General features: G+C 49.4%; 2 protein-coding genes across 2 annotated transcripts in view; both read right to left on the bottom strand.

The window, feature by feature from the left end:
* prune1 (prune exopolyphosphatase 1) overlaps positions 1-11,813 on the bottom strand; it is a 28,493-nt gene extending 16,680 nt beyond the window's left edge. The window contains exons 1-3 of the mRNA XM_023964236.1: positions 11,593-11,813; positions 5,019-5,126; positions 4,756-4,958 (exon numbers count right to left, since the gene is read on the bottom strand). Coding sequence (XP_023820004.1) covers positions 4,756-4,958; positions 5,019-5,126; positions 11,593-11,631 — 350 coding nt within the window. The 5' untranslated portion in view covers positions 11,632-11,813. The remainder of the gene's footprint in view (positions 1-4,755; positions 4,959-5,018; positions 5,127-11,592) is intronic.
* A 56-nt stretch (positions 11,814-11,869) lies between these two features.
* LOC101165713 (unconventional myosin-Ie-like) lies at positions 11,870-27,696 on the bottom strand. The gene is made up of 27 exons (XM_004086681.4): positions 27,465-27,696; positions 25,585-25,722; positions 25,407-25,496; positions 24,068-24,162; positions 23,908-23,995; positions 22,799-22,888; positions 22,599-22,730; positions 22,390-22,524; positions 22,190-22,322; positions 21,919-22,115; positions 21,755-21,835; positions 21,495-21,581; positions 21,183-21,269; positions 20,939-21,106; positions 20,780-20,865; positions 18,216-18,297; positions 17,922-18,127; positions 17,705-17,849; positions 17,478-17,592; positions 17,227-17,396; positions 15,439-15,584; positions 13,894-14,040; positions 13,428-13,585; positions 13,278-13,352; positions 13,021-13,210; positions 12,397-12,560; positions 11,870-12,275 (listed from the first exon to the last, which is right to left on the bottom strand). The coding sequence occupies exons 1-27, from the start codon at positions 27,465-27,467 to the stop codon at positions 12,199-12,201; spliced, it is 3,285 nt and encodes a 1,094-aa protein (XP_004086729.1). The 5' UTR covers positions 27,468-27,696; the 3' UTR covers positions 11,870-12,198.
* Positions 27,697-27,734: the final 38 nt, after the last annotated feature.

Genomic DNA, 27,734 nt, shown 5'->3' with positions numbered 1-27,734 from the left:
TGTCTGAGGTCACCTGTCTGTCTGAGGTCACCTGTCTGTCTGAGGTCACCTGTCTGTCTGTGGTCACCTGTCTGTCTGAGGTCACCTGTCTGTCTGTGGTCACATGTCTGTCTGTCTGTGGTCACCTGTCTGTCTGAGGTTACCTGTCTGTCTGTCTGTGGTCACCTGTCTGTCTGTGGTCACCTGTCTGTCTGTGGTCACCTGTCTGTCTGAGGTCACCTGTCTGTCTGTGGTCACCTGTCTGTCTGAGGTCACCTGTCTGTCTGAGGTCACCTGTCTGTCTGTGGTCACCTGTCTGTCTGTCTGAGGTCACCTGTCTGTCTGTGGTCACCTGTCTGTCTGTGGTCACCTGTCTGTCTGTGGTCACCTGTCTGTCTGTGGTCACCTGTCTGTCTGAGGTCACCTGTCTGTCTGTCTGTGGTCACCTGTCTGTCTGAGGTCACCTGTCTGTCTGTGGTCACCTGTCTGTCTGTCTGTGGTCACCTGTCTGTCTGAGGTTACCTGTCTGTCTGAGGTCACCTGTCTGTCTGTCTGTGGTCACCTGTCTGTCTGAGGTCACCTGTCTGTCTGTGGTCACCTGTCTGTCTGTGGTCACCTGTCTGTCTGTGGTCACCTGTCTGTCGTCATCTGTATAGAGACCATGTGAATGTAAAGCAGATCAAAGATGAAGAGGAGTAAAGGATGAAGACGTTCACAGCAGGTAAGAGAAGACGAGACATCTATTGATCTGAACATGGCAGAAGATGAACCTTCCGGATGCTGGAGAACTTTGAATCCCAGAAAACACAGGAGAACCTCCTCATGGTCAGAGGAGAAGACCAAGTAGTGGAAGATGAAGAAGGAAGGAGGTGAAACCGACTTTAGGAGATCAGGAGGACTTCCAGATGATTGGACAGTTCCAGCTAAAGAGATCATGGAGACTGAGAGGAAGGAACCTGGAGTTTCATCTGGAATGAAGATGTTCAGGAGTTTGTTCAGAAGAAAAGATCTTCTCAGAGGACAGAAGATCTGGGAGATCCAGCAGACGGTGTCTGAGGTCACCTGTCTGTCTGAGGTCACCTGTCTGTCTGTGGTCACCTGTCTGTCTGAGGTCACCTGTCTGTCTGTGGTCACCTGTCTGTCTGTCTGTGGTCACCTGTCTGTCTGAGGTCACCTGTCTGTCTGAGGTCACCTGTCTGTCTGTCTGTGTTCACCTGTCTGTCTGTGGTCACCTGTCTGTCTGAGGTCACCTGTCTGTCTGTCTGAATCTGTCTGTCTGAGGTCACCTGTCTGTCTGAGGTCACCTGTCTGTCTGTCTGTGGTCACCTGTCTGTCTGTGGTCACCTGTCTGTCTGAGGTCACCTGTCTGTCTGAGGTCACCTGCCTGTCTGTCTGTGGTCACCTGTCTGTCTGTCTGTGGTCACCTGTCTGTCTGAGGTCACCTGTCTGTCTGAGGTCACCTGTCTGTCTGTCTGAGGTCACCTGTCTGTCTGTCTGAGGTCACCTGTCTGTCTGAGGTCACCTGTCTGTCTGTCTGAATCTGTCTGTCTGAGGTCACCTGTCTGTCTGAGGTCACCTGTCTGTCTGTCTGAGGTCACCTGTCTGTCTGTGGTCACCTGTCTGTCTGAGGTCACCTGTCTGTCTGTGGTCACCTGTCTGTCTGTCTGAGGTCACCTGTCTGTCTGTTTGAGGTCACCTGTCTGTCTGTCTGAGTTCACCTGTCTGTCTGAGGTCACTTGTCTGTCTGTCTGAGGTCACCTGTCTGTCTGAGGTCACCTGCCTGTCTGTGGTCACCTGTCTGTCTGCGGTCAACTGTCTGTCTGTCTGAGGTCACCTGTGTGTCTGTGGTCACCTGTCTGTCTGAGGTCACCTGTCTGTCTGAGGTCACCTGTCTGTCTGTGGTCACCTGTCTGTCTGAGGTCACCTGTCTGTCTGTGGTCACCTGTCTGTCTGTCTGAGGTCACCTGTCTGTCTGTTTGAGGTCACCTGTCTGTCTGTCTGAGTTCACCTGTCTGTCTGAGGTCACTTGTCTGTCTGTCTGAGGTCACCTGTCTGTCTGAGGTCACCTGCCTGTCTGTGGTCACCTGTCTGTCTGCGGTCAACTGTCTGTCTGTCTGTGGTCACCTGTCTGTCTGTGGTCACCTGTCTGTCTGAGGTCACCTGTCTGTCTGTGGTCACCTGTCTGTCTGAGGTCACCTGTCTGTCTGAGGTCACCTGTCTGTCTGAGGTCACCTGTCTGTCTGTCTGTGGTCACCTGTCTGTCTGAGGTCACCTGTCTGTCTGTGGTCACCTGTCTGTCTGAGGTCACCTGTCTGTCTGTGGTCACCTGTCTGTCTGTCTGTGGTCACCTGTCTGTCTGAGGTCACCTGTCTGTCTGTCTGAGGTCACCTGTCTGTCTGTGGTCACCTGTCTGTCTGTGGTCACCTGTCTGTCTGTGGTCACCTGTCTGTCGTCATCTGTATAGAGACCATGTGAATGTAAAGCAGATCAAAGATGAAGAGGAGTAAAGGATGAAGACGTTCACAGCAGGTAAGAGAAGACGAGACATCTATTGATCTGAACATGGCAGAAGATGAACCTTCCGGATGCTGGAGAACTTTGAATCCCAGAAAACACAGGAGAACCTCCTCATGGTCAGAGGAGAAGACCAAGTAGTGGAAGATGAAGAAGGAAGGAGGTGAAACCGACTTTAGGAGATCAGGAGGACTTCCAGATGATTGGACAGTTCCAGCTAAAGAGATCATGGAGACTGAGAGGAAGGAACCTGGAGTTTCATCTGGAATGAAGATGTTCAGGAGTTTGTTCAGAAGAAAAGATCTTCTCAGAGGACAGAAGATCTGGGAGATCCAGCAGACGGTGTCAAAGGTCAAACAAAGTTCGTGCGAGGACTTCTATGACAGGTGGATCAGTACAGGTGAGTCAGAGGAGCAGAGATGAAGGATGAGCGACAGGTGAGGATAATGAAGGACGGAGAGGGAAATGTGATGACAGTTTCTACAAGACTGATGGAAAACTAGAAAAGGAACTTTGAAGATCTGATGAAGGAGGAACATGTTAGAGAACACAGAGGAGAAGAGGAGGATGCTGTGGAGAAGGAAAAGATCAGTGAGGAAGAAGAGGATGAAGAGTGGAAACACAGGTGGTCTTGAAAACATACCTGTGGAGAGTTTAGGAGATGAGGAAGAAGAGTTTCTGACTGTTGAAGAAGATCATGGAAAGTGAGAAGATGTCTGAGGAACCGAGGAGAACAACTCTGGTTCCATTTGAGGAAGAATGGAGACGTTCAGATTTGTAGAAACTCCAGAGGAATGAAGAAGATGAATCCCAGTGATGTAATGTGAAAGAGTGGAGATAGCTGGGCCGATGTCAGAGGAACATCTGAGGAACAATTTGGTTTCATGCAGAGAAAGAGAACCACAGATGTTTGCTGTGTTGCTGCAGAAGAACAGAGAAGGTCAGAAGGATCTTCTGTGTGTTTTAATAGATCTAGAGAGCGTCTACGACAGGATCCAGAGAGGCGCTGAGGTGGATGAGGAGTTCTGGAGGAGCAGAGAAGAACGTTGGAGGAAAACAGATTTGTTCAGCCAGCAGCTGTGGAAGTTCTGCGCCTAAAGATCAGAGTCTGTGCTGCTCATCAGAACAGAAAGAACCCAGAGAACATGGATTTTAAGGAACGTCTTTGTCATTTCTGGTGGATTGATTCAGGATCTACAGGTCATCTCAGTCCTTCATTATACGCTCAAAGGTCAAAGGTCTCCTGAAGGCCTTCAGCAGCTTCGGTCCATTCTTCATGCTGGGATGGAAACGCTGACTTTCAGGTCCCTCCACAGATCCTCTGTTGGACCGAGGTCCAGAGTCTGGCTAGAACCCTCCAGAACCTGCAAGTGCTTCTCATGAAGCCCCTCCCTGGTTGCCATGGTGATGTGATTGGGATCACTGTCCTGCTGGAAGATCCAGACACGTTTCATCTTCAATGTCCTCAATGATGGAAAGAGGTGTTTGTCCAAAATCTCCATTCATCCCTTCCTTCATACAAACCATGATGCTTCCACCCCGTGCTTCACACTGAGTCTGCTGTTCTAAGGATGCAGCTCAGCCTTCTTTCCTCTTCAAACATGGCGAGCAGGGTTCTTTTCAAGTGGACTGGTTCTGATGTAACCCGAGTACAGGGGGGGCTGTGACAGCGCCAGTCTGGGAAAGAGGTGGACAGCCGTCTGAAAGCAGGTTGGAGCAGGTGGAGGAAGGTGGGACCAAAGGTGCAGCCATGTGGGTGGTTCAGAGACAGGAGGCAGAGCTGGAGACGCTGAGGTTCTGTTTGGGTCCAGGATGGATCAGGAATGGATCCATCAGAGGATCAGATCATGGATGTTCTGGAGATCCTTGCAGGGAAGCAGATGGAGACGTTTGAGAGGAGAAACAGTGATGATGCTGGTGAAAGGATGCTGAGGGTGGAGCAACAGAAAAGAGGAGGAGCAAAGAGGGGGATCTCGGATGTATGGCGCCCCCTAAAGGCATCAGCCAAAAGACTAAGAGAAAAAACCTGTCAGGACACAGAGACTGACAACCTCCTCTGGATCTGCAACGCTCTGCACGTAGTTTAAGGTCCGCCCCCTTAAAGTTGTCAAACCGCCAGTCAGCGACTAGTTCAAAGGCGCTCAGAATTCTCACCTTTGGCTCAAAAAACGCTTACAAAAGAATCATTGACGGGAAAATGCTGGCATGACACGGCAGATAACTAAAACAATAAAGCCCTGTGGCCCCACCGCCCGCGCTTGCCTGGGAAGGACGTTGTGGTCGACCAGCGTCAGCCGCAGGCGGCCAGCCCGCTCTAGAGCCCGCAGGTCCAACTGGTCCCTGAAGATCAGAAGTTCTGGAGACAAACCGGCCTGACGCAGCAGAAAGACGTTGTCCGAACGCAGCACCAGCTCCGACTGAGGGATGTTGAGCAGCGGCAGAGTGACCGTGTCACTGTGTGCCGTCTGGGAGAGAGAGACGGGTCAGAACTGGGCCGCCGCAGAGCTGATTGGGCAGCACCTTACCTTGGACAGGAAATAGGCGAAGGCCAAAGCAGACACCATGGAGTCCACATCACAGGCCTCGTTCCCAAGAACCACATGAAACCCTGGACTGGGCTGGTCCACGTCCTCCTGATGACACCAGAACAGAACATAAGGAAAGTTCTGATCAGACTTTCATATCAATTTTATTTCTATAGCCAATATTTACAACCACAGTCGTCTGAATGGCCGTCATACCCGTAATAGTGAAACAAACATGATCCAGATCCATCTTTCTGAGGCAGAACCGAATGAATCAACCCAAACGATGACCAACTGGTCTATGTGGGTCCACATTTGCATGAGCCACCTGACCCACCTTCATGACGTGGAGGGTCGTTTCTCTGGTCATGTGACCACCATCAAACCGGGGGCTGACCAAGGTGGCGGCTTGAGCCGATCTTTTTCTCAACTTGTTGAGCTAAACTTTTCAAATGTTGTGGAAAGCTATTAACTAGACACTACTTCCACATTCCTGGCTGTTATGATCAAAAAGAAAACCATTTTAAGTGTTCGGTGCCGCCTGGAGAACGGAAGAGGAGAGCAACGCCGCGGTAACAGCGGCAGGGATGCTGGCAGTGCAGGACACGACTAACAAGACATGATCGTCCCGGAGGAAGAAGATCTCCCATCTGGAGGGACGCCATGCAAAGAGCCGGCTGTCAAAAAAGCCTCAAGGTGAGGAAACAGCAGCAGCAGCGCAGGTGATTATTGATGTTCTTCCAGACCTGATCAACATGATGGATAAATGAATCATTGAAGAGAAACTAAGATGGAGGAAAGACTCCTGGGGTCTGGAATGATTCGGAGAACCAGAAACGGCGTCCAGAGGAGACGCGACAAAACTAACCATCAACATTTCTCAATTGAGGGAAAACAGAAGCTTCCAGATGTGATCGTGACTGTTCAGCTTTGGGGGGGCTGAAGGAAACCAGAATCAGAGGAACCGGTCTCCAGTTTAGTCCAGAACCTCTAGAGGTGCCGAGATCCCATCCTGAAGGAACGCCGTCTCCGCCTCACGGAGGACCTGTGCACAGCGGAGCGGGAAACCACAGCCGCTTTGGGGGACAGTCCCTCTACGTGGGGGCCGTGCCCACATCCACGGTAAACAAGGGGGTCTTCCTGAGAACTCAGACCGACAGAAGCGACAGAGTCCAGAGCAGCTCTGTTGAAGTCTGGAGGAAAACAGAACCTTTGTTCAGATCTCTGTTGGTTTCCTTAAGCGTGTTCCCAGTTATTTACATGAAGCTGCTGCAACAACAAGGTTTGTTCATCTTTAAGCAGGTCGGCAGCTAAAACTGAAGTTCTAACGCTGAGATGGAAATGCCCCTTTTCTGCTTCATTAGGCTTAAATTCTTTAAAGTAGCATAAAGAGTATTTGAAATGTTTTTTCCCACTGTGGGGCACAGATAGGAAGTAACAACAAGCTACTATTCACTCAGATTTTCTTTTTGAATCCTGTCTTTATCTTTAGGTTCTTTGAATGTCGGGGGATTAAGAAAGGCCATAAAACCTAAAACGCTGTTTCTATTCGCTAAACTACTGAAAACGGACTTTTCTTTCTTTCAAGAATCACCTTCTACAAGTAACGATAGCCTGTGTTTGGCAGCGGAGCGGCCACCAGTGTGTGAAGTGAATGGGTCTGTGACTGTAAAGCGCTTTGTCCTTGTAGGAAGAAAGGCGCTATATAAGTATACGCCATTTACCAACGATAGAAACTTCTGGAATCTCCATGGGGTGAACATTTCTACCCATCAGTCGGCATCCAGCTGGAACTCTCAGGAAAAAAGAAAGTTCTTGGGAGAAATGTGACAGTCAGGGACTTTTTGTGACAATATCCACTCAAAACAAGATCTTTTTTAACACTTATGGTTAAACTCCAAACTTGATTGAAAATGAAATCATTTGTGGTCCAGACCAGTGTTTTCAACCAGTGTGCCGTTGGAGATGGTCAGGTGTGCCGTGGGAAATCACCCTCATTAACTGATCTAAAAACATTTCAGCTCTGTGTTCATCCAAACATCCTGATAAAACACTGAGGAGTTAGGAATATGAGAGATCATAAAATACTTTTTTCTTTGTGTTTATTTGATTCTATTAAAGACATTTTGATAAGAATGACGGTACTGCGATTTAGCTGCAACTATAACTGTATTCAGAAAAGTCCCGCCCCTTTAACTGTCTCCACCAATCATTCTTGGAGGCTTAATCACATGTCATCAGTCTGACCAATCAGAAGTGGTTAAAGTCTTCACTTCCTTGTTCTGATTCTGCTCATAAAGTCGCTCAGTTCCAACAGAAATACCAGCTAAAGCTCGTCTTTAGCGGTGTAACTTTCCACAGAATCCGGTGTCAGACCGTGGAACAAGTGAACAAAACCATGAAGCTCAGAGACGAGAGTCTGTCTGCCATCACTACATCTCCCATGATGCATTGGGTTAAAGTGACAGTGTCTCAGCGTCCAATGAGTCGTTGTTAAACGTCTTGAAACCACAACGAACATATCAGACAGTTTTGAAATCTTCTAACTTAATTTTTATTACACCTTTAGAAAAAACAGCTGCAGCTTCCAGCTTTTTCTGCCACAATTATCACTAAAATGTATGTGAGATCATGGAGGGACTGTAGATCAATACAGACTAGGAGTTTCTGCTCTTTTGGTTTTTTTTGGATGCTGGCGTGCTGCGGGATGTTTGTCATGGTTAAAGTGTGCCATGGCTGAAAAAAGGTTGAAAAACACTGATCTAAACAAATCCTGATAATAGGAGGGGATCTGAATCTAGCGGTAGATGATCGGCTGGACAAATTAAGGACCTCATAGTCCCTTACCAACCAATCAGAACACTTCACTCCCTAAATGCAGGACTGCTTGTGGTTCCTAGAATTGGTAAAAGTACGGTTGGAGGTAGAGCGTTTAGTCACCAAGCCCCTGTTTCATGGAATAAACTCCCAGCTCATGTAAGAGAGGCCGACTCAGTTTCTACATTCAAAGCTAGACTGAAAACATTCCTCTGTGGACAGGATTATTGTCAGACTAGTTAGTATTCAGAGATTATTTAACTTAATGTTAGTTTGTTTAAATTAAACTTAATAATAACTATTTCTTTTAAAAGGCTGCTAGAAGTTGAAGCTGGGGTAACTATGGTACACTGGGGTTCTGTCCTCTTTCCTGTTTTTACTTCTACCCTTCCTCTCTTCTATTCTTGATCATAATTTATCATTTAGTTCTCCATGCCTCTGTTGGTGCAGTGATTCATGTATTGTCCCTCTTTTCCCTCCTGGGGAGTGGGAGTGCTTCCAGACTCCAGTTGTTTCATCCGTGCTCCAGTTCCTGACCGTTTACCTCGTCTCTGCTCCTGCTCCTACACCTGGCTGTGGTTCCTGTCTCCGGCTCGACTCGCGCCTTTGACTGTCCCGATAACCACGGCTGGATGAAGCTCGTCTGCTGGACTTTTATATATGTAGTTGTAGATTTAGATAAGTTAATTCTTCTCTAAGATTTCTGGTAAATCGCTTGTCCGTCCTGGGGGAGGATCCCTCCTTCATGTGGGCACCCCTGAGGTTTCTTCGTTTTTTCCGGAATCCGTTTTTTTTGGGAGTTTTTCCTTACCGCGAAGGGGGGTCTAAGGGCAGGGATGCCAGTATAGCTTAGTCAGTTTGTTAGTTCATTTTAGTATTTTTCTATTGAACTCTTTGTATTCGTGATCCTTTTGATTTCATGTTTTACTTCGAAGCCCATCGAGACGACTGTTGTTGTGATTTTGGGCTATACAAATAAAATTGAATTGAATTGAACAAATGGCCCCCAGTGTTGTTTTCTCTGAGAACGCATAGAAAACGGCATCCGTCCACCAAGATGAAATCAAGCTGTACTTACCTGATACCCAGAAAAGATGGACCTCTGTGAAATAAGGACTACAAGATTCTTGCTTCTGTCTTTGCAAAAAGACCTCAATCAGTTCTAAACTCAGTTATTGCAGAGACACAATCGGGATTCATGCAGACACATCTCCAATAACATGTTCTAGATGTTCTAGATAACTCACAGCTGATCTCTGATGATAGTTTTATTCTCTTTTGAGACTTTTCCAAAGCGTTTGACTCTGTTCAGGTCTATCTTCATAAACTCATTTTGGCCCCTTCTTCTGTCCTACAGTGGAAACCCTGTATGCTAATGCTAACTGCTCTATCAGACTGAAATGGTTCCTCCCCCTGAGACCGTCTTAATAGAGGAACCAGAAGGGGGGGGGTCTAACCTCACCTGGGGCCTCATTTCTAAAACTTTGCGTAGGATTTGCGTCAGAAGTGGCGTACGGATGAAACATAGGACGTGCGTACGCACAGAAATATTGGGATTTATAAACCGTGCGCACGCACATCCTACGCATCTTTCCCTTAATAAATCACAACCAATTCTAAATGCAGAGCAGCTTTTGTGGCCTCATGACACGCCCATAGTTGCCCATAAATAGTCCGTGAAACGCCCACAAATGAATATTCATTGATTGTGAAACCATGGCAACACAGAGAGGAAATCAAAAAAACGTAACTTCACTCAATGTGAAGTAGAAGTTATCGTTGGCGAGGTGGAAAAGAGGAGAAAAGTGTTGTTTGGAGGGCACAGTGTGGGCATTACTAATGCCAAAAAGGCACGTGAGTGGCAAACGCCGTTAACGCTGTAGCCTCACAACCTCGGACCGTGGCCGAAATAAAAAATAAATGGTCGGACACCATAGTCCTAGTGTTGTCAGGACTTGAAGTGGGACTGGCACGGCGTGGTTCCTCTGAGTGCTCCTCTGTAACGCCGGGCCCAAAAGCCCGCAGAGGTCCAACAGGACGGCTGGAGGAAGTCGGAACCGGCTCATAAGCCACTCGTCCTCGTTTGCCAGCAAATCTTCTTGCTGTCTAAAGATTGTGCGTCATTACGCATTGTGATGGGGCATTTTATTTCCCTCCATTTAATTACATCTGACAAGCTACAGATGTCGGTAATAATCCACGTGGAAATGGGAAATTGATCAGCAAATGTAATTTCTTGTTGCTTTCTGAATGGCTGAGACATACGCCATACATTGTTTTATCAAAAATAAAACAAACTAAAGGCATATGCATGAATACCATAATTCTGTAGCTTATGAAGAAATGTTTTACTATGAAAACAACTTTCCCCAGTGGACAATTAATATGTCTGTCTGTCCAGGACACATTGAGGAGAATATCAGTTTTGGACATTATTTCGTTCTGTTAACTATATTATTTATGAGGATGAATTGCACAACATGCCAATATTGCAGAACATATTTCACTTTTCTTTCTGCAAATATGTGTTCATTTGAATTTCTGTTGTAATTTTCGTTTGATCTTTTTTGTTTGTTTCACTGCTGATCGATCAAACGGGTGTTTGTGTAGCTGTTAATTGTCAGACTTGCTTTGTGAAGTCTTCATGTTATTTCTGAGAGGCAGTATTGTCATTTTCACTTTCACGTGTTTCTTCCATCTGCCGACGGCGTCGCCGTTTCTCATTTCACCCGTTTTTGTGCGTACGCCTGGGTCAGAGCGTGAAGGACCGCACATTTTCCCCTCAAGTTTGCTTTTTATAAATCTCAACTATTGCGTAGAGAGTGATTTGCATTTAGACAGTCAGACTCTTCAATCTATTGACCAAAAGTTCAACTCCATCTGGAAAAACCGTGTTCATTATTTTAATAAATCTGTATGAATGAACTCCTATGAAAAAGGAGGCCTGCATTTTCTTGACTTTACTACTTTAAATAATACTTTTTACCTAAACTGGATTAAATCATATTTAAATAATCCACTCTCCATGTGGAATATTTTCCCTCATCATGTAAGGGAAAATATTCGTAACGTAACTTTTCTCCATTTTCTTCTTCTTTGTTATTATAATTTTGACAAAATCCCAGTGAAACTTTCTGCTTTTCACAGATTCTTCTTTCTTATTTATAAACACATTTTTCCCTCATAACTTTTCTATTTGGAATAACAGATATATCCTTTCCAGGAACACATCTTTATTTGACAATAACTGCTTTTATAATCATATCCTATGGAGGGTCGGCTCTTTAACCTCAGAGGTTAATTACTCAGATATGAAGAATTGAACCTTAAATGTAACCTGCCATAAAATTGGAAATTTATCTAGAATATTTGGTAAGTTTCATTTTCACAAATCAGGATTTTCTTCGTCACAACTTTTTTCCCTGTAATAACTAAAAAATAATTTACGAACCATTTCTAATATAATGAACAAAAAGCTATCCGTATTTATGAAAACTTTCTTCACATTTTCAATGTTTTGTAATGTGTTTTACAATATTTCTTTTTAATATAACTCATCTCCTGGCATTCCCGTTGTCATGGTTACTGTTTATGTCCTGCACTCTAGTTCTACATGTTCTGAACAATAAAGCATTAAATCAAATCAAAAACTACCATCGAATCAGTTTTATTTGGAAGGGACACCTCCTGAAGCCGGAAGTTTATTTTGAAAGTTTCCGCTCGGTGAGCCGCGGTTCGAGACCCCCCTCCCCCTCACCCTCATGGCGCTCCTGCTGCTCCGCAGAAACGCCTCCATGTTGCTCCGTTAGCTCCCCGCTAACGTTCGATGCCGCGCGGCGGCTCTCCCGCGCCCACGCGGCTGCGGTGACGCTGTACGGTTCCGGTTCGGGTTGTCGGTGCTCTCTCGGGGCCGCGCAGAGCCGGTCAGACGAGTCCACTGCCTGACAACCGAGTCCGCGCGCGACGTTGTGGGTGAAAGGTCGCGGCGCCTTCAGGGACTGTAGAGAAGCTCGGAGCGGTGGGTTTCACAGAGGCTCGTTCTAAACGCTTTATTGAGTGAAACATGACACAGGTGAACGACAGCAGGGCTTCACCCCAAAACTCGGCTCGGTTCTGAAACTCTGGATCACCAAACACAGAACCACCATCACAATACACATTTACATCTGCAACCGAACGCAGCGCTGCTGCCCCCCCCCCCCCCCCCGGTCATCAGAACTCTGGGTAATGTAGTGTAGGAAGCATTGAAGCTGTCCTCAGTCTATGTGCAGATGAATGCTGAGGCTGCCGATTGAAGTCCTCAGGCTGGTTCCGGTCTGCTGGATGGGCGGAGCCCCATGACCTCTGCTCCTTCACGGCAGCTCTAGATTTTCTCCACGTAGTTTCCAGGAAACATGCCCTCTCTGCCCCGCAGCCGACCGAACCACCACCCCGACGGGTCTGCAGAGACACAAATGCTGCTGAGGAGCGGCCGTCCCCTACCCACAATTCTCTGCTCTGACTGGAGATCAGAAAAACCAGACTATCAGGTCCTAAAGACTTTGGAAGCTGCTGTCTGTACCTTCGGTGAGAATCTCGATGACATCACTGGCGTTGAAGCTGAGCTCATCCGTGTCCTGGGCGTCATAGGCATAGAGCGCTCTGCATTGGGGGGTTCTGGGTTTTGGTTTGGGTCGACCCGCCCCAGGAGGAGGTTTTACTTCCTTTGAGCGCCGTCGATGCAGCCTGGAGGTGAGGAGAAGGACAGATGATCAGAACCTCAGACACATGAACCGGATTCTGGATGACACCTAAAGGGGGACAGGTACTAGAGTTGACTCCGCCCACCTCCAAACCCCCCTTAAAAACAGCAGTTGGACGGGTCAAATTAAAGTTTGAAGCCGGGCCACCTGGCAGTTCAAGAAACTGAAAAATGTCATCGTAAAGCTAAACTTTTTAACACGGAGCAGTGACGACACCGGCCTCTGATGGTCTCTGGAGGAACTGCAACATCGTTTACTTCCTGGTTTGGACCAAGCTCGAGTCTGGAAGGATGGAGCTTCAGTAGGAAAAGACCCGACTCAGCAAAATTTGGTGCTAGAGAAGCACTGCTCAGCCCGATTAGCCGGGTCAAGCTGGTTTGGACTGCTGTACAGCAAACGCTCTGGTTGTACTGGATCTGGTTCTGGTGGACAGGCTGGCTTACCCTGCAGCTCCCTGGTCAGGAACCTCCATGAAGCCCATGTCCTGTTGTCTTGGGAGCTGAGCGCCATGCCGAGGCTGGTTCTGGAGGCGTGGTAGGGTGGGTTGGTCCATGCTGGATTGCTGCCTCAAGAGGGAGCCTCTGGAAGAGTTAGGCCGGCCCCTGGATACTCCACCCCCTCTGGGGTCAGTTGCTAGGGAGATAAGGTCATCAAAACTGCTTGAAACCACTTCAGAACCTGAAGCACTCCTGTCAGTTACCTGAGCCTATCTGGCTGGTGGGCGGGGCCTGGCTTCGCAGGTAGCGGCTCTTGCGGTTGTCCTTCCTTGTCGGTCCTGCGGATCCAGCAGGAAGTGATGCGGCACTGACAAAATGCTAGAAAATTCTGGATTATGAGAGCCAGAACTTACTGGAGTTCTTGGGGAGACCCGGGCCAATGGAAACCTGCAGGACCTTTCCGCTAGGCTTCAGAACCGCATCATCCCCCTGGCCCTTCTGGAACTGGATCTCTCTAGAACCTGATGAGCCAAAGGGGCCCCAACCCCCCTTCTTCACCTTGAAATCCAGGCTGGAGGGACAGGACAGAACTGTTAGGACCAGAACTTTGCATCAAGAGTGGACTCTCAGATTGCTGTCCTGTCAACAGACAACCACCTGTCTGACTCCACCCTGCAGCCACGCCCAATTAAAGCAGAAACTCCCCACAAAGAACCCCGCCCCCGACCAACACAGACCCAATAGTCTCGCACGGATCACTGCCCCACCCACAAAGCTTCAGACAGACGCAGTGGAACTGTCTGCCGTGTTTCCATGGAAACTGGAGACATGCAAGCAGACAGACAAGCAGGCAGGCAGACAGACAGGTGTCATACTGACATGTTGTTGAACTTGAGCGGCAGCTTCTTGTCGGTTCTCTCCTGGAACCTCTTGACCAGCAGACTGAGGAACTCGGTCTTGAAGATGCTCTGCAGAACGCTGTCGTACTCTTCCTCGTGGATGATGAAGAAGTCGTCCTGCAGAGTGCTGATCAACACAAACCTGAGTCAGGTTTTAGGTTCTGGTTCCAGTCTTGATTTATGCACGGTGAAAAGTGTTACATGGAGAAAGCTTCAAGCTGAACTGGGACAGAACCGAGTTAGGCCCTGACCCACCTGGAGCAGCCAAACACCGGGATGCTCTTTGTGGACTTCATTCAACACTGTGATCCCCCATAAACTGGTCCACAAACTCTCCAATCTCAGACTCTCATCCAAGCTCTGTTCATGGATCATGGACTTCCTGACCAACAGGCCTCTCAGAATGTCAGGATGGGGGGACTGACGTCTGACTCCATAATCCTGAGCACAGGCACACCACAGGGCTGTGTGCTCAGTCCAGCCCTCTTCACACTTTTCACTCAGGACTCTGCTCCCATCCACTCCTCCAACACTATAGTGACATTTGCAGATGACACTACAGTGGTGGGCCTCATTATTGACAATACCGAGACCTGGTACAGACAGGAGATCAAACACTTGGAGGAGTGGTGTCCAGCCAAAGATCTGTTCCTCAATCCCACCAAAACCAAGGAGGTCATTATAGACTTCAGGAGGACCAGGAGAACAACTCAACTCCCACTCCACACCAGAGGGGAGGAGGTGGAACAGACCGACTCTGTCAGGTTCCTTGGCATGTATATCTCCAAGAACCTGACATGGATGCTGATCATCTCCAAACTGGTGAAAAGGGCCCATCAGAGGCTGTTCTTCCTGAGGAAGGCGGGTCTGGCTCCGGGACTTCTCAGACAGTTCTACAGGAGCACCGTGGAGAGCCTCCTCTGCCGGGGCTGTACAGTGTGGTACAGCAGAGGAGAGGAGAGACCTGTCCCGGGTGGTGAAGAGAGTGCAGAAGATTGTGGGAGCTGAGCTTCCAGACCTAGACACAGTCTATAAAGAGCGTCTACAGAGAAGACCGGGCCATCAGTATGGACAGCAGCCATCCTGGACAATCCCTGTTTGTGCCGCTGCAATCGGGCAGGAGGTACCGGGTTTTAAAAACAAGGACAAAGAGACTGAGATGCAGCTTCTACCCCAGAGCTGTAGTCTCCACCCCCCCTGCTTTCCATATCCCACGGACTTAAATCTTATTCATCACAGACACCCCTCAGTACAACACACCACTGAAAGTGCAATAAAGCTATTTATTTATCAAGACATTTTTATTTAAAACTTCTTAACGTTTTTTCTGATTTTTTATATTCTTATATTGTTTTTATTCATTCTTTGATGTTTACTTCTTTCTGACTGAGTGCCAACAGAATTTCGCTGTAGAAATAGAATGACCATAAAAATATTTGAAATCTCTGAAAGAGATACGGTGCTAGACTGTGGAATCAAACCCGCAGCCCCTCAGTACCAGGACAGACACTCATGGAGAACCTACCTCAGAGACACAGACTGGACCTTGTTGAGCTCGATCTTCCTCTTCAGAACCTCACAGATCTGGCCTTTATCTGGACCTTGCTTCACTTTCTCTCTGCCGATCAGGTAGAGGAACTTTGGGGTGAGGATGAGGTCCTGCTTCACCGTCTGAAACGGAACCAAAGAACCTCAGAGAACCAGCAGCAGAACCTTTTGGGCCCAACACCTTTGGTTTTCCCTGCAGCAAAGGTGTTTCCTTCAGATAAGTCATCAGTCAGCCAGTGGCTGGACACGCCTCCTGGACGGATCCGATGCACAAGAACGCTGCCTGGAACCAAGAATGAGCATAAAGAAAGGGAAACGGCGGCTTGAAAAGATGAAACAAAGGAAAAGCAGGAAGGTGTTCCCCTGCTCAGAAAATGGACTCAGAAAATCTCCTGAAACGCTGAAGAAGATAATCACGGAGAACAATTATCATCCGGATGAGTTAATGAGGGATGAAACTTGTCTCTTGTGGAGGGAGCGACCCTCAAACGGCACTGCAGGACCTCTGGCCCTAAACGGATGAAGGAAGAATGGGCTCCTGGTTTCAAGGCTCAGAGAGACTCTCCTAATGTTATGAAGGACACTGTGCTACAGTCTACTGCTCTGAGTAAAACACTATGTTGAGCAATGTTCCAGTGTTCTAACGTTTTACAAAGCATCAGAAATGTTTCAGAAGGGTTTTGGAAGAAGAAGGATCTGCAACGGACATTCTTCAGCCGCGCGAGGGTGGGGGGTGTCTCTGGTATCTAACCCCCGCAAATACAAAGTTAGGAGTAGAAAAGGAGACAGGAAAGATCCAAAGGAGAACCAGCAGAGCAACAAAAATTCAGAAAACAGAAACCGCCATGTCAACGACTGGATAAACCCAACGGGACCAGGAGACAGAGACGCAAATGAGGGGGCGTACGTCCAGCCACTCACCAGAAGGAGGGGCGTGGCCACCCAGGTAACATTACAGGTGTGCCGCTGATAGTGACACAGCCCAAAACCTTCTGAGTGAGGCTGCAAGCCAGAAAGACATGAAGGTAGACTTCCTCTTCATCCTTTCCGGATGAGACGCAGAGAACTGGACTTTTTTATGGTGGAAACCTCACCGATTGTCTCTGACTTTAGAGACCACTGCCGGCTTCCCGTCTTTTAGGGACTGGTTTCTGTTTACATTACAGGACATCAGATTCCTCAAAAGAGACACCGTGATCCAGGGAGGCTAACAAGTCCTTATTTTGCAAGTTCAAGTCAAGCCCAGTCTTCGCATCCAACTTCAAGTCATAAAACAGTTAAAAGCAAATTGTCACGAACCCTTTAACCACGGAGCTTTAGCTCCAGTGTTGACGGTCTTTCCATTGCCATACTATTTAACTGTTTACGGTAATAACGTCATTCCCACCGATCCTGAAGATATGAAACGCTGATGTTCAACCCTTTGGAGTAGTGACGCTTTTACATAACCAACAGGAATCAGCTGATTCTGATCCAGAGAAAGGCAGCCGTCTAACCATTTTGGTAGGTCAAAGGGTGTTATGTAGTTGTCACCGGCGACATCTCTGGTGTTTAAGGGCTAAACAGCTTGTTGGGTAACAAAAAAAGACAGCTGGCATTTCTACGTTCTCAAAGCTGTTAGATCTGACAGCAATGCCGTCAAGTCCAAGTCCCCCCTCTGCTGTGATACTGTAAAAGTTCTGACTGCAGAAGGACCTCCTGTTGAGCCGGTTCTTCAACTATGTCTCAGCTCTAACTGGGTCACAAACAGAACCGTGTGTTTTACCTTGAATCTGCGGTTATATTTCACCACCACGTCTGCAAAGTCGATCCTCTCTCTACGGCCGACAAACTGCCTGATCTCAGGGTGGTTTTCGGTCCCAATGTAGTCGCCTACGAAGTTCCTGTTGATGCTGTTCCTGCGGCGTTCCTTCTTGTTCAACAGCACATCAGAGGCTGAGAGTAGAGAAGAGTTCTGGTCCGGATCAGGTGACACAAACAGGAAGCCTCTCCAGAGTCTCACAACTCCAGTCTCACCTTCTTCCCGCATCTTGACGTACTTCCGGACAGCGATGTGTTTGCGCCACGCCTTCTGAATGACGCGAGCGTATCCGTTGTACTTCCTCTCCCTCATTTCCTCCAACAGGAAGAGCTGCAAAACAGAAATGAGCATCTTCCTACAGAACCAGATCCCGGACTTCTCCAGGTTCTTGTGAACAGAACCTCAGAAGTTCACAACAGAGAGATTGTATTGTGTTTCATACCGACTCTGGAGCTTTGATGAAGACTTTGGTCTTGCCCAGTTGGTACTGGTCCTGGTCCATGTTGACAGAGCTTAGGAGGTGTAGGACCCCACGGCGCTCCTCTCCCCTCCAGTGAGGCCATGTTTCCTTGGTGAGGATAGCGTACCTGAAGAAACATAAGTTCATGCTGGTATGAAATAGAACCTAGTGCTAATTTTGACCAAGAATGATGCCTGACCTCTGCAAGAATTTGTTGAAAGGACGTCGGTAAGCATATCCCGCTCGCCGGACTCTGATGTTCTCTCTAAGGCCCAGGTACTCCACCTGGTGTCTGACCCGGTTCTCCTCCCAGTCCCGGGGGCGTTTGGTCTCATTGGGTTTGATGCAGCGAATGTAGTGAGGAGTGCACTTCATCAGGGTCTGGACCAGACTGTTGGCTTGTTTCTGCAGAGGAAAGGAGGAGTCTGTTTGGTACCACCTGACACAGAAACCTTTCCTCAATGTTTGTTTCATTTTCTGACCTCCATCTCACCTTAATCTTACTGCTGGCAGTGGTGGGCCGGCCTCTTTTCTCAGCCTCCAGGCTCTCCGGGAACAAAGCTCTGATGAACGGACTTTCCACAAACACACCGCAAAGAGGTCATCATGAGGTCTTCACACAAACACGTCAAACCTGATCTGGTCTGGTACCTGAACCTCTACCTGAACCTTTTTGTTGCTCTTCGTACCTGAACATTATTTTGCATCCATTAACAAACGCCATGGACCGACTTTTCCACAAGCATGTCAAAAGTCTATGGGGTGATCCCCCATGTCCTCCTTCATCCACGAACCTTCTCTTTTCTGTAGCTCCACCCTCAGCATCTTTCCACCATCGTCGTCATCACTGTTCCTCCTCTCAAACGTCTCCATCTGCTTCCCTGCATGGATCTCCAGAGCATCCATGATCTGATCCTCTGATGGATCCATTCCTGATCCATCCTGGTTCTAAACAGAACCTAAGCATCTTCAGCTCTGCCTCCTGTCTCTGAACCACCCACATGGCTGCACCTTTGGTCCCACCTTCCTCCACCTGCTCCAACCTGCTTTCAGACGGCTGCTCTCCCCACAGTCTGCTCCACCTTTGCTTTAATGCTTCACCGAGTCCTAAAATCCTCCACTTTCTCCTCCTCCGCTTCCTGTAATCTCACCATTCCTTTAGAGTTCTTGTCATTTACACACAAATTCTCTGTCTCACTGCAGCTGACCTTTAATCGTCTCCTTTTCAGAACAATCCAGAACAATAAAATGCTCCTCCACCTTTAAATGTTCCTCCACCTCTCTAAATGTTCCTCCACCTCACTAGATGTTCCTCCACCTCTCTAGATGTTCCTCCACCTCTAGATGTTCCTCCACCTCTCTAGATGTTCCTCCACCTCTCTAGATGGTCCTCCACCTCTCTAGATGTTCCTCCACCTCTGTAGATGTTCCTCCACCTCTCTAGATTGTTCCTCCACCTCTCTAGATGCTCCTCCACCTCTAAATGTTCCTCCACCTCTCTAGATGCTCCTCCACCTCTCTAGATGCTCCACCACCTCTCTAGATTGTTCCTCCACCTCTCTAGATGGTTCTTCTACCTCTCTAGATGCTCCTCCACCTCTTTAGATGTTCCCTCCACCTCTCTAGATTGTTCCTCCACCTCTCTAAATGTTCCTCCACCTCTCTAGATTGTTCCTCCACCTCTCTAAATGTTCCTCCACCTCCCCTAAATGTTCCTCCACATCTCTAGATGTTCCTCCACCTCTCTAGATGCTCCTCCACCTCTCTAGATGCTCCTCCACCTCTCTAGATTGTTCCTCCACCTCTCTAGATTGTTCCTCCACCCCTCTAGATTGTTCCTCCACCTCTCTAGATGCTCCTCACCCTCTAAATGTTCCTCCACCTCTCTAGATGCTCCTCCACCTCTCTAGATGCTCCACCACCTCTCTAGATTGTTCCTCCACCTCTCTAGATGGTTCTTCTACCTCTCGAGATGCTCCTCCACCTCTCTAGATTGTTCCTCCACCTCTCTAAATGTTCCTCCACCTCTCTAGATTGTTCCTCCACCTCTCTAAATGTTCCTCCACCTCCCCTAAATGTTCCTCCACCTCTCTAGATTGTTCCTCCACCTCTCTAGATTGTTCCTCCACCTCTCTAGATGCTCCTCACCCTCTAAATGTTCCTCCACCTCTCTAGATGCTCCTCCACCTCTCTAGATGCTCCACCACCTCTCTAGATTGTTCCTCCACCTCTCTAGATGGTTCTTCTACCTCTCAAGATGCTCCTCCACCTCTCTAGATTGTTCCTCCACCTCTCTAAATGTTCCTCCACCTCTCTAGATTGTTCCTCCACCTCTCTAAATGTTCCTCCACCTCCCCTAAATGTTCCTCCACCTCACTAGATGTTCTTCCACCTCTCTAGATGCTCCTCCACCTCTCTAGATGCTCCTCCACCTCTCTAGATGCTCCTCCACCTCTTTAGATGTTCCTCCACCTCTCTAGATTGTTCCTCCACCTCTCTAAATGTTCCTCCACCTCTCTAGATGTTCCTCCACCTCTCTAGATGTTCCTCCACCTCTCTAGATGTTCCTCCACCTCCCTAGATTGTTCCTCCACCTCTCTAAATGTCCCTCCACCTCTCTAAATGTTCCTCCACATCTCTAAATGTTCCTCCACATCTCTAGATTGTTCCTCCACCTCTCTAGATGGTTCTTCTACCTCTCTAGATGCTCCTCCACCTCTTTAGATGTTCCTCCACCTCTCTAGATTGTTCCTCCACTTCTCTAAATGTCCCTCCACCTCTCTAGATGTTCCTCCACCTCTCTGCTCCATGCACTCAGGTCACAGTATCATCTGCAAGCATGATGCTCCTCAGAGGTTCCTGTCTGTCACACCAACAGAACATCTCACCACTGTCTTACAGCCCTCATCCATGTCCTAAAGAGCTCCAATGTTCTTCTTCCCTGCGACTCCACAAACCACAGTGCCTCTCTCTGTCAGAAGTATCATCCAGTTCTGAACCTTCAGGCTGCAAACCTGATGTCAATGAGATGGGAGAGCGAGCAGAACCAGAACTTACAACTGGCTGCCCTGCATCAGCTCGATGATGTCATTGAACAAGACGTCGCGGTTCCTCTCACAGAAGCCGTTGACATCGTAGGACACCTGGACACACAGACAGGTGTTGTTGGACTCAGCAGGTGTCAGGGAGCACAAAGGTGTGCGGGTGTGGTGGCACCTTCCCGGCGTAGTGGTGGACGATGAAGCCTTTGTTCCAGCTGCTGAAGTGTTCGTGTGATCCGATCTGACCCTGCAGCTTCTGCAGCAGCGTCTGATCCGCCCCCTCCCCTTTGGCGTGCATGGTGGCGCAAACATCATCCAGGATGCTCATTATTCCTGGAGGATTCTGGGACAAGGTGACAAAGAGGATTGGAGAAAGTGCAGCCTTTTTTCCTTTGCTGCTCTGCGATTGGTTAGCTCACCAGTTTGGACTCGATGAGGTCACAGACCACCTTGTTGTTGAAGTACTCAATGGGGGTCCACTTGATGCCCTCCTGAACATACTCCTCCTGCAGACATACTTCTTAATGACATTGCACTGAGATCATGTCCCCACATCATGCAGGCTCCGCCTCTATAACTCAGCTGATGAAGTCTCAGCTGTGAACTGAACAAGTTCTACAAACACAGGAACCTGGCTTTATCCCGATCTCCTCAAACCGTCACCAGCACCCAACGGATCCTCATGAACAGGCCTTTGGTGTCTGTGATCTAAGAGGGGGGTCAAAGGTCACCTGCTCTGCCTTCAGCGTCAGCTCAATGAAGATCTGCTGCAGCTTCTCATTGACAAAGTTGATGCAGAACTGCTCAAAGCCATTTTTCTGAAAAGGAAGGAAAGTGAATTCCATGAAAGTCAGAGGTTTAGCCACCAGAAACCAGCTCATGTGCACCTCCAAACACGTCCAGCAGGGGGCAGACGTCACCAACACCATGAAAGCTTTAGAACCTTCTCTGGGTCTGTGAAGGACTCTGGTGTTCCACAGAAGCCACGTACCTGGAAGATCTCAAAACCGTAGATGTCCAGAACCCCGATGTTCAGCTCCTCCTGCTCCTTCTGCATGGCTTTGTTGATGCACTGCAACAACACACAGACACACATGGGACCTCGAACCGCTGCTCCCCCCTCGGATAGTCCCTCCCCCAGGTTGTGGGACTTACGTCCACCAGGAAGTCGAAGAGGCGGGCATACAGGGCTTTGGACAGGGCGTCCCTGGAGAAGGAGGCCTGCTCGGTGTTCAGGGTGACCGAGATGGACTCGCTCTTCCCGCCCCACTTGCTGTCCATGATCCTGCTGGTCAGTTTGCTGCAGAGGCCGTCCTGGGAGATCCCCAGCAGGTATGAGGGGAAGGCCAGGACTGGCGGGGGGACACACAGGCTCTTTGGTGAACTCTTCAGGTTTTACTGAGGACGTCAACAGAGACTCACTCACAGTCCTGACTCTCCACCACTGCGTAGTTGTTCTCCTCCCTGAAGCTGATGTTCCCCACATGAAGGATCGCTGCCACCAGCTGCAGAACCGATTCCTGCTCGTCCACCGACAGCCCCACGACAGACATGGCCCCCTGACAGACAGGTGCAACAGGTCAGTTGCAAGCCAACGCGCAGACAGGTGCAGAGGCGGGTACAGACCATGGTATCAGAGAAATCCTTCTTGTCATCCATGTCCTCCACCGTGAAGGTTCCTGTCTGGTTCAAGTAGTAATAATAGTCTGGAGTGGTGACGCCAAAGTTCTCCATCTGCTCCTTGCTGGCCCCCCCCAGAAGCTGACATCACACAGACTTGATTGCACCGACAACTCGTTGTGCCATGACTCTACACTCGTGTTGTGTTGCAGTACCTGATAGTAGATGTGAAAGTTCCTCTCCCCTTGATTCTGCGACACAACGCGACTTTTCTCCAGCAGGAAGTTGGAGATCTTCCCTCCATCGGGAGCTCCTCCTCGACTGAACTGGATCTCAAAGTACTTTCCCTGACAGGACAGTCCAGAGTGTGTACTTGTGCACTTGCTGGTTCTGGTTCTCCTGGATCTATACTCACAAATCTGCTGGAGTTGTTGTTGCGGACGGTCTTGGCGTTTCCAAAGGCTTCCAGAAGCGGGTTGGACTGTAAGATGATGTCTTTGACGCGCTGCATCCCACAGTGTCACCATGACAACGACAGAGATGGAAGTACTGTTAGGACCAACAGGATCCAGAAGGCAGACCGTCTGTCTGTGCTCTCCAGGTAAGAGGAGAACCAGATCTAAAGATTGTTGGATCTAGAGTGAAACCTCACACCAGTCTGTTCCTCAGGACAAAATGTCTCAGCTGACCCATTACATCAACCAACAGAACCAAGGGGCAGGGGACCATCTGAGACCAACTGGTACCTTGGATCAGGGAGTAGGACCGGTTCATGTGGGTTCTGGAGCAGGAACTGAGGCGCATGCTCAGACCATCTATGGTTTCTGGGTCAGTTAATGATCATGTGAAACTCTAGTGAGTTCCGGGTCAGAGGTGTTCACAGGATGATGGACTTGAAACGCGAGACACTGGATGCTGTTCAGAGAGCAGAACATGAGCTGCTCGCCGTCCAACACACCGGCCCAGGGAGGACTTCCTCTAACGGGAGAACGGAAAACGGCGTGTTCTGTAAGGCCTAAGGCGCTCGTGCACAGGCAAGGCCCGAGCCACACCACCAGGGGAAACGTCAGGGTCAGTGTCCCTGTATCTGTGACACATGGAAGTGAACCTGCAACCTTCTGGTCACAGGTGATCTGCACTATAGTAACAAAGATCAGGGAGGTTCTCGGGACCGTGGTGGTTAGGAAGATGGACTTCCAGCCACACAGTTGCTGGTCTGAATCCCTTTAGGATCACATCCATGGGATATATTTCCAGCAGTGTTCACATCACTGGTGCCCTTGAGCAAGGCTCTTCCACCAAATGGTTCCAGTAGAGATCCTGAGTGTCGACACTTTGCTGCTCACTGAGGTGGTGAAGCCAAAGAACAGGAACTGACACCCACTCTGGGTCCAAACTGAAACGGACTCCCATGACACCTGTGAAGGTGGAGTCATGACCTCCATGACCTCTGTGTCACCTCATATTTCATTTGGGCTCGTAACACCTTGAAGTCGTGGTGAAGAGTGAAGCAGGTTTACCCACCTGGACTTTGTCTCCGCCTCCTGAGACTTTGGACACGTAGCTCATTATGAACTTAGCAGCAACCGTTTTTCCAGCTCCGCTTTCCCCGCTGGAACAAGAAGAGTTTCATAGGAGTGAACACCTGCATGCAGGCAGGAGACCCCAGTGAAGCTCCGCCTACCTGATGATGACACACTGGTTCTCGCTGTCGATCATCATGTTCCTGTACATGTTGTCAGCCAGGGCATAGATGTGGGGGGGGTTCTCATACTGAGCCTGGAGGAAGAACACGCCAGGTCACCCACACACAGGTGCTACTGTGCGAGCATGTGCGCGCATGTGGGAGTGTGCACGTGCATGTGGGAGTGTGCACGTGCATGTGCGAGTGTGCAGGCGCATGTGGGAGTGTGAACTCCTTTGTGAGTGTGTGCGCATATGTGAGTATTCGCGTATGTGGGAGTGTGCGGGCGCATGTGGGAGTATGCGCGCGCATGTGTAAGTGTGCGCGTGCTTGTGCGAGTCTGCCCGCGCATGTGAGTGTGCAGGTGCGAGTGTGCGAGTGTGCACGCTCATGTGAGAGTGTGCAGGTGCGAGAGTGCGTGTGCATGTGGGAGTGTGCTTGCACATATGGGAGTGTGCCTGCGCATGTGGGAGTGTGCACGTGCATGTGCGAGTGTGCAGGCGCATGTGGGAGTGTGAACTCCTTTGTGAGTGTGTGCGCATATGTGAGTATTCCCGTATGTGGGAGTGTGGGAGTGTGCAGGTGCGAGTGTGCACGCTCATGTGAGAGTGTGCAGGTGCGAAAGTGCAGGCGCATGTGCGAGCGCATGTGGGAGTGTGCGTGCGCATGTGAGAGTGTGGGAGTGTGCAGGTGCGAGTGTGCACGCTCATGTGAGAGTGTGCAGGTGCGAGAGTGCAGGTGCATGTGCGAGTGTGCGTGCACATATGGTAGTGTGCCTGCGCATGTGGGAGTGTGCAGGCGCATGTGGGAGTGTGAACTCCTTTGTGAGTGTGTGCGCATATGTGAGTATTCGCGTATGTGGGAGTGTGCGGGCGCATGTGGGAGTATGCGCGCGCATGTGTAAGTGTGCGCGTGCTTGTGCGAGTCTGCCCGCGCATGTGAGTGTGCAGGTGCGAGTGTGCGAGTGTGCACGCTCATGTGAGAGTGTGCAGGTGCGAGAGTGCGTGTGCATGTGGGAGTGTGCTTGCACATATGGGAGTGTGCCTGCGCATGTGGGAGTGTGCACGTGCATGTGCGAGTGTGCAGGCGCATGTGGGAGTGTGAACTCCTTTGTGAGTGTGTGCGCATATGTGAGTATTCCCGTATGTGGGAGTGTGGGAGTGTGCAGGTGCGAGTGTGCACGCTCATGTGAGAGTGTGCAGGTGCGAGAGTGCAGGTGCATGTGCGAGTGTGCGTGCACATATGGTAGTGTGCCTGCGCATGTGGGAGTGTGCGTGCGCATGTGGGAGTGTGCGCCCATGTGGGAGTGTGCATGTGCGTGTTTCTGTGCACGCCTCACCGCGCCCTGGTACAGCTCCACCTCCCTGTCGGTGAAATATGGCAGCTGTTTAAACGGGTTTACAGAGATCAGAACTGCACCGATGTATGTCTGACCAAGTGGGTCAAGGATCTAGAAGGAAACCAGAACCAGGTTCTGAAGCTGCTCCTCAGAACTGTGGACCCGACAGCAAGGATACAAAGATGTAGTCGTCCATGTATCTCTTCTTCAGGTTGTCCGTGATGGCGTCCTCGTTGATCTTGGACAGCAGAACCATGTCGTCAACGCCGCTCACCTTCACGTTCTGAGCCTGCCAGTGGTAGCGCTCCTTGCTTCCCTGGGGTGGGGGGGAGATCATCAATTATTGATTAGTAAACAGGGGGGAAAAAAGTCAATAATCTTCACGTGAAACATTTCCTGATCGATGACCTGAACGACGGGAGACGATCAGACCCAGGCGACGCCTCAGCAGGAACATCTGGTTCTGCATGGGTGGAGACACATCTGACCCGACATCACCAGAACCAGAACCAGATGAACCAAAGCTAAGGAGCAGCAGAGGAACTGTGCTCCTCAGGAACGGCTGACTGGACATGAAGGATCAGCCGTTCTCAGCAGACGGACACTCTGTAGCTGCAGAGAGCGTCTGCCAGAAGAACTCATGGTGGATGTTTCTGCCTTTACAGCCCCCAAACACCCCCCCACACCACACGCTGATGGCACCAGCCTGTAACCGCCAGGAGCCGCGTGGGTTCACCGCCTTCCCAAGGACACTTAACCCTTGTGCTATCCTAGATGACCCCCCCCCCCCCTTGCATTGACATGTTCTTCCTACCATGACAAAGGTGGATAAAGGTGGAAAGATTTCATGTAATCCATGGACACCAGTGAAGATCACAAATCATTGAAGAACAAAGGTTCAGAGCTCTGTCTAGTGGGTCTAGATGACCCTACTCCCAATGTTAAAGTGCCTAGGATAGAACAAGGGTTAAGCAGCAGGCAAGGCCGGACTTGAACCTGTGATCTTTTAAACAATCAGAGATGGGCTGTTCCACCTCTACACCACAGGCCACAGCCCCCCCAGAAAGAAAACATGAGGTCATTCAAGCAGGAACTTCTGGTGCATCACTTAACATTCAAAACACCAGAGCTGATCAATGTGTTCACCCGTCGCCATGACGATTCAAGGATCCTGCAGGAAGTGAAACTGGAGTTCAGGTGACTTTCCTCTGCCCCCCTCCTCCCTCCCTTGTGTCATGTTGGGAAGGGGGGGGGGGGGGGGGCATTGAGCCTTGCTGTCTCTGCTGAATCCCCAGCATTCCTGAGCCCTGTGAGCGCACGCAGCGCAGCAGGACGCGGCACGCCATGGGCGTGTCCGAGCCTTCAGATCAGATGCAGGGGAGTCAGTGACGCTGGTGGCCCCCCAGGCAGGTGTGGGCTGCAGCCAGTCTTTCAGGTAAGGAAGCAAACATGCTGGGACTGCAGCCATTCCCTTAAATGGTTCTGGGAACGTTAACAGGCCGCCGCCCACATCTGTGTGCTTGGCTCTGATTGGTCATTCAGCATTCCTATAGATTCAAAAACTGTCAGGTGTTTGATGGTTTAATCTGACAGCAGAACCATCAGCTCAGGTGGATCTTCATTAGGATGTTTAATTTGGATTTCTAGAATAATCTAGATTCAGAATTAGGAGGTTTCAGACTGATCTGATATCAGATTGATCTGGTTTGAGAAATGCTCCCACTCCTCAGGTTCTGAGCTGTGATTGGCTCTTGGATTGTCTTAAGATCTCGGTCTCTGGTTGAAGGTGCGGTTCTGTTGTTTTTTCAAGTGTTTTCATTCAATCCGTTTTAATCTGGGATTAGGATTGTTCACATAGACATGGATTTGAACAGTGATCCACAAGTGAGCTGCAGGTGGATCTGCTCTCTGTTCCAGATTCAGTTCTGACAGAAGAACCGGACTGAGTCGTGGCTCTGATCTTCACCCTTCACCTGCATAGTCCAGGTGTTCTCTCAGAAGAGGCCCGAGGCCGTGCTGGGACCAGAACCGCTATCAGGATTAAGGCTATAAACTCACCATGTTTGTTGCCACTCCACTTCCTGCTTCAGAGCAAACTCCACAAATCCCCAGTGGTTCTGATCCGGGCTGGTCCTAATGGGTCCAGGTGTTTTCAGGAGCACAGACTGGACCAGAACCTGCTCAGTCCGGATCCAAGCTCCTCAGTTTGACCTTAGAGACATTTTTCTCTCCGTCTGTTTTACTCCTTCAGTCTTCAGAAACTCAAATCCCTGCAGGTGTGGGCAGGTGAGGCCCCTCCCCTCTAGTCCTCTGGAACTCTGGGTAATG

This window comes from Oryzias latipes, chromosome 16 (genome assembly GCF_002234675.1).
Source record: "Oryzias latipes chromosome 16, ASM223467v1".
Classification (NCBI taxonomy): domain Eukaryota; kingdom Metazoa; phylum Chordata; class Actinopteri; order Beloniformes; family Adrianichthyidae; genus Oryzias; species Oryzias latipes.
Note: the sequence above shows the minus strand (reverse complement) of the source record. Positions and strands in the feature narration are given on the sequence as shown.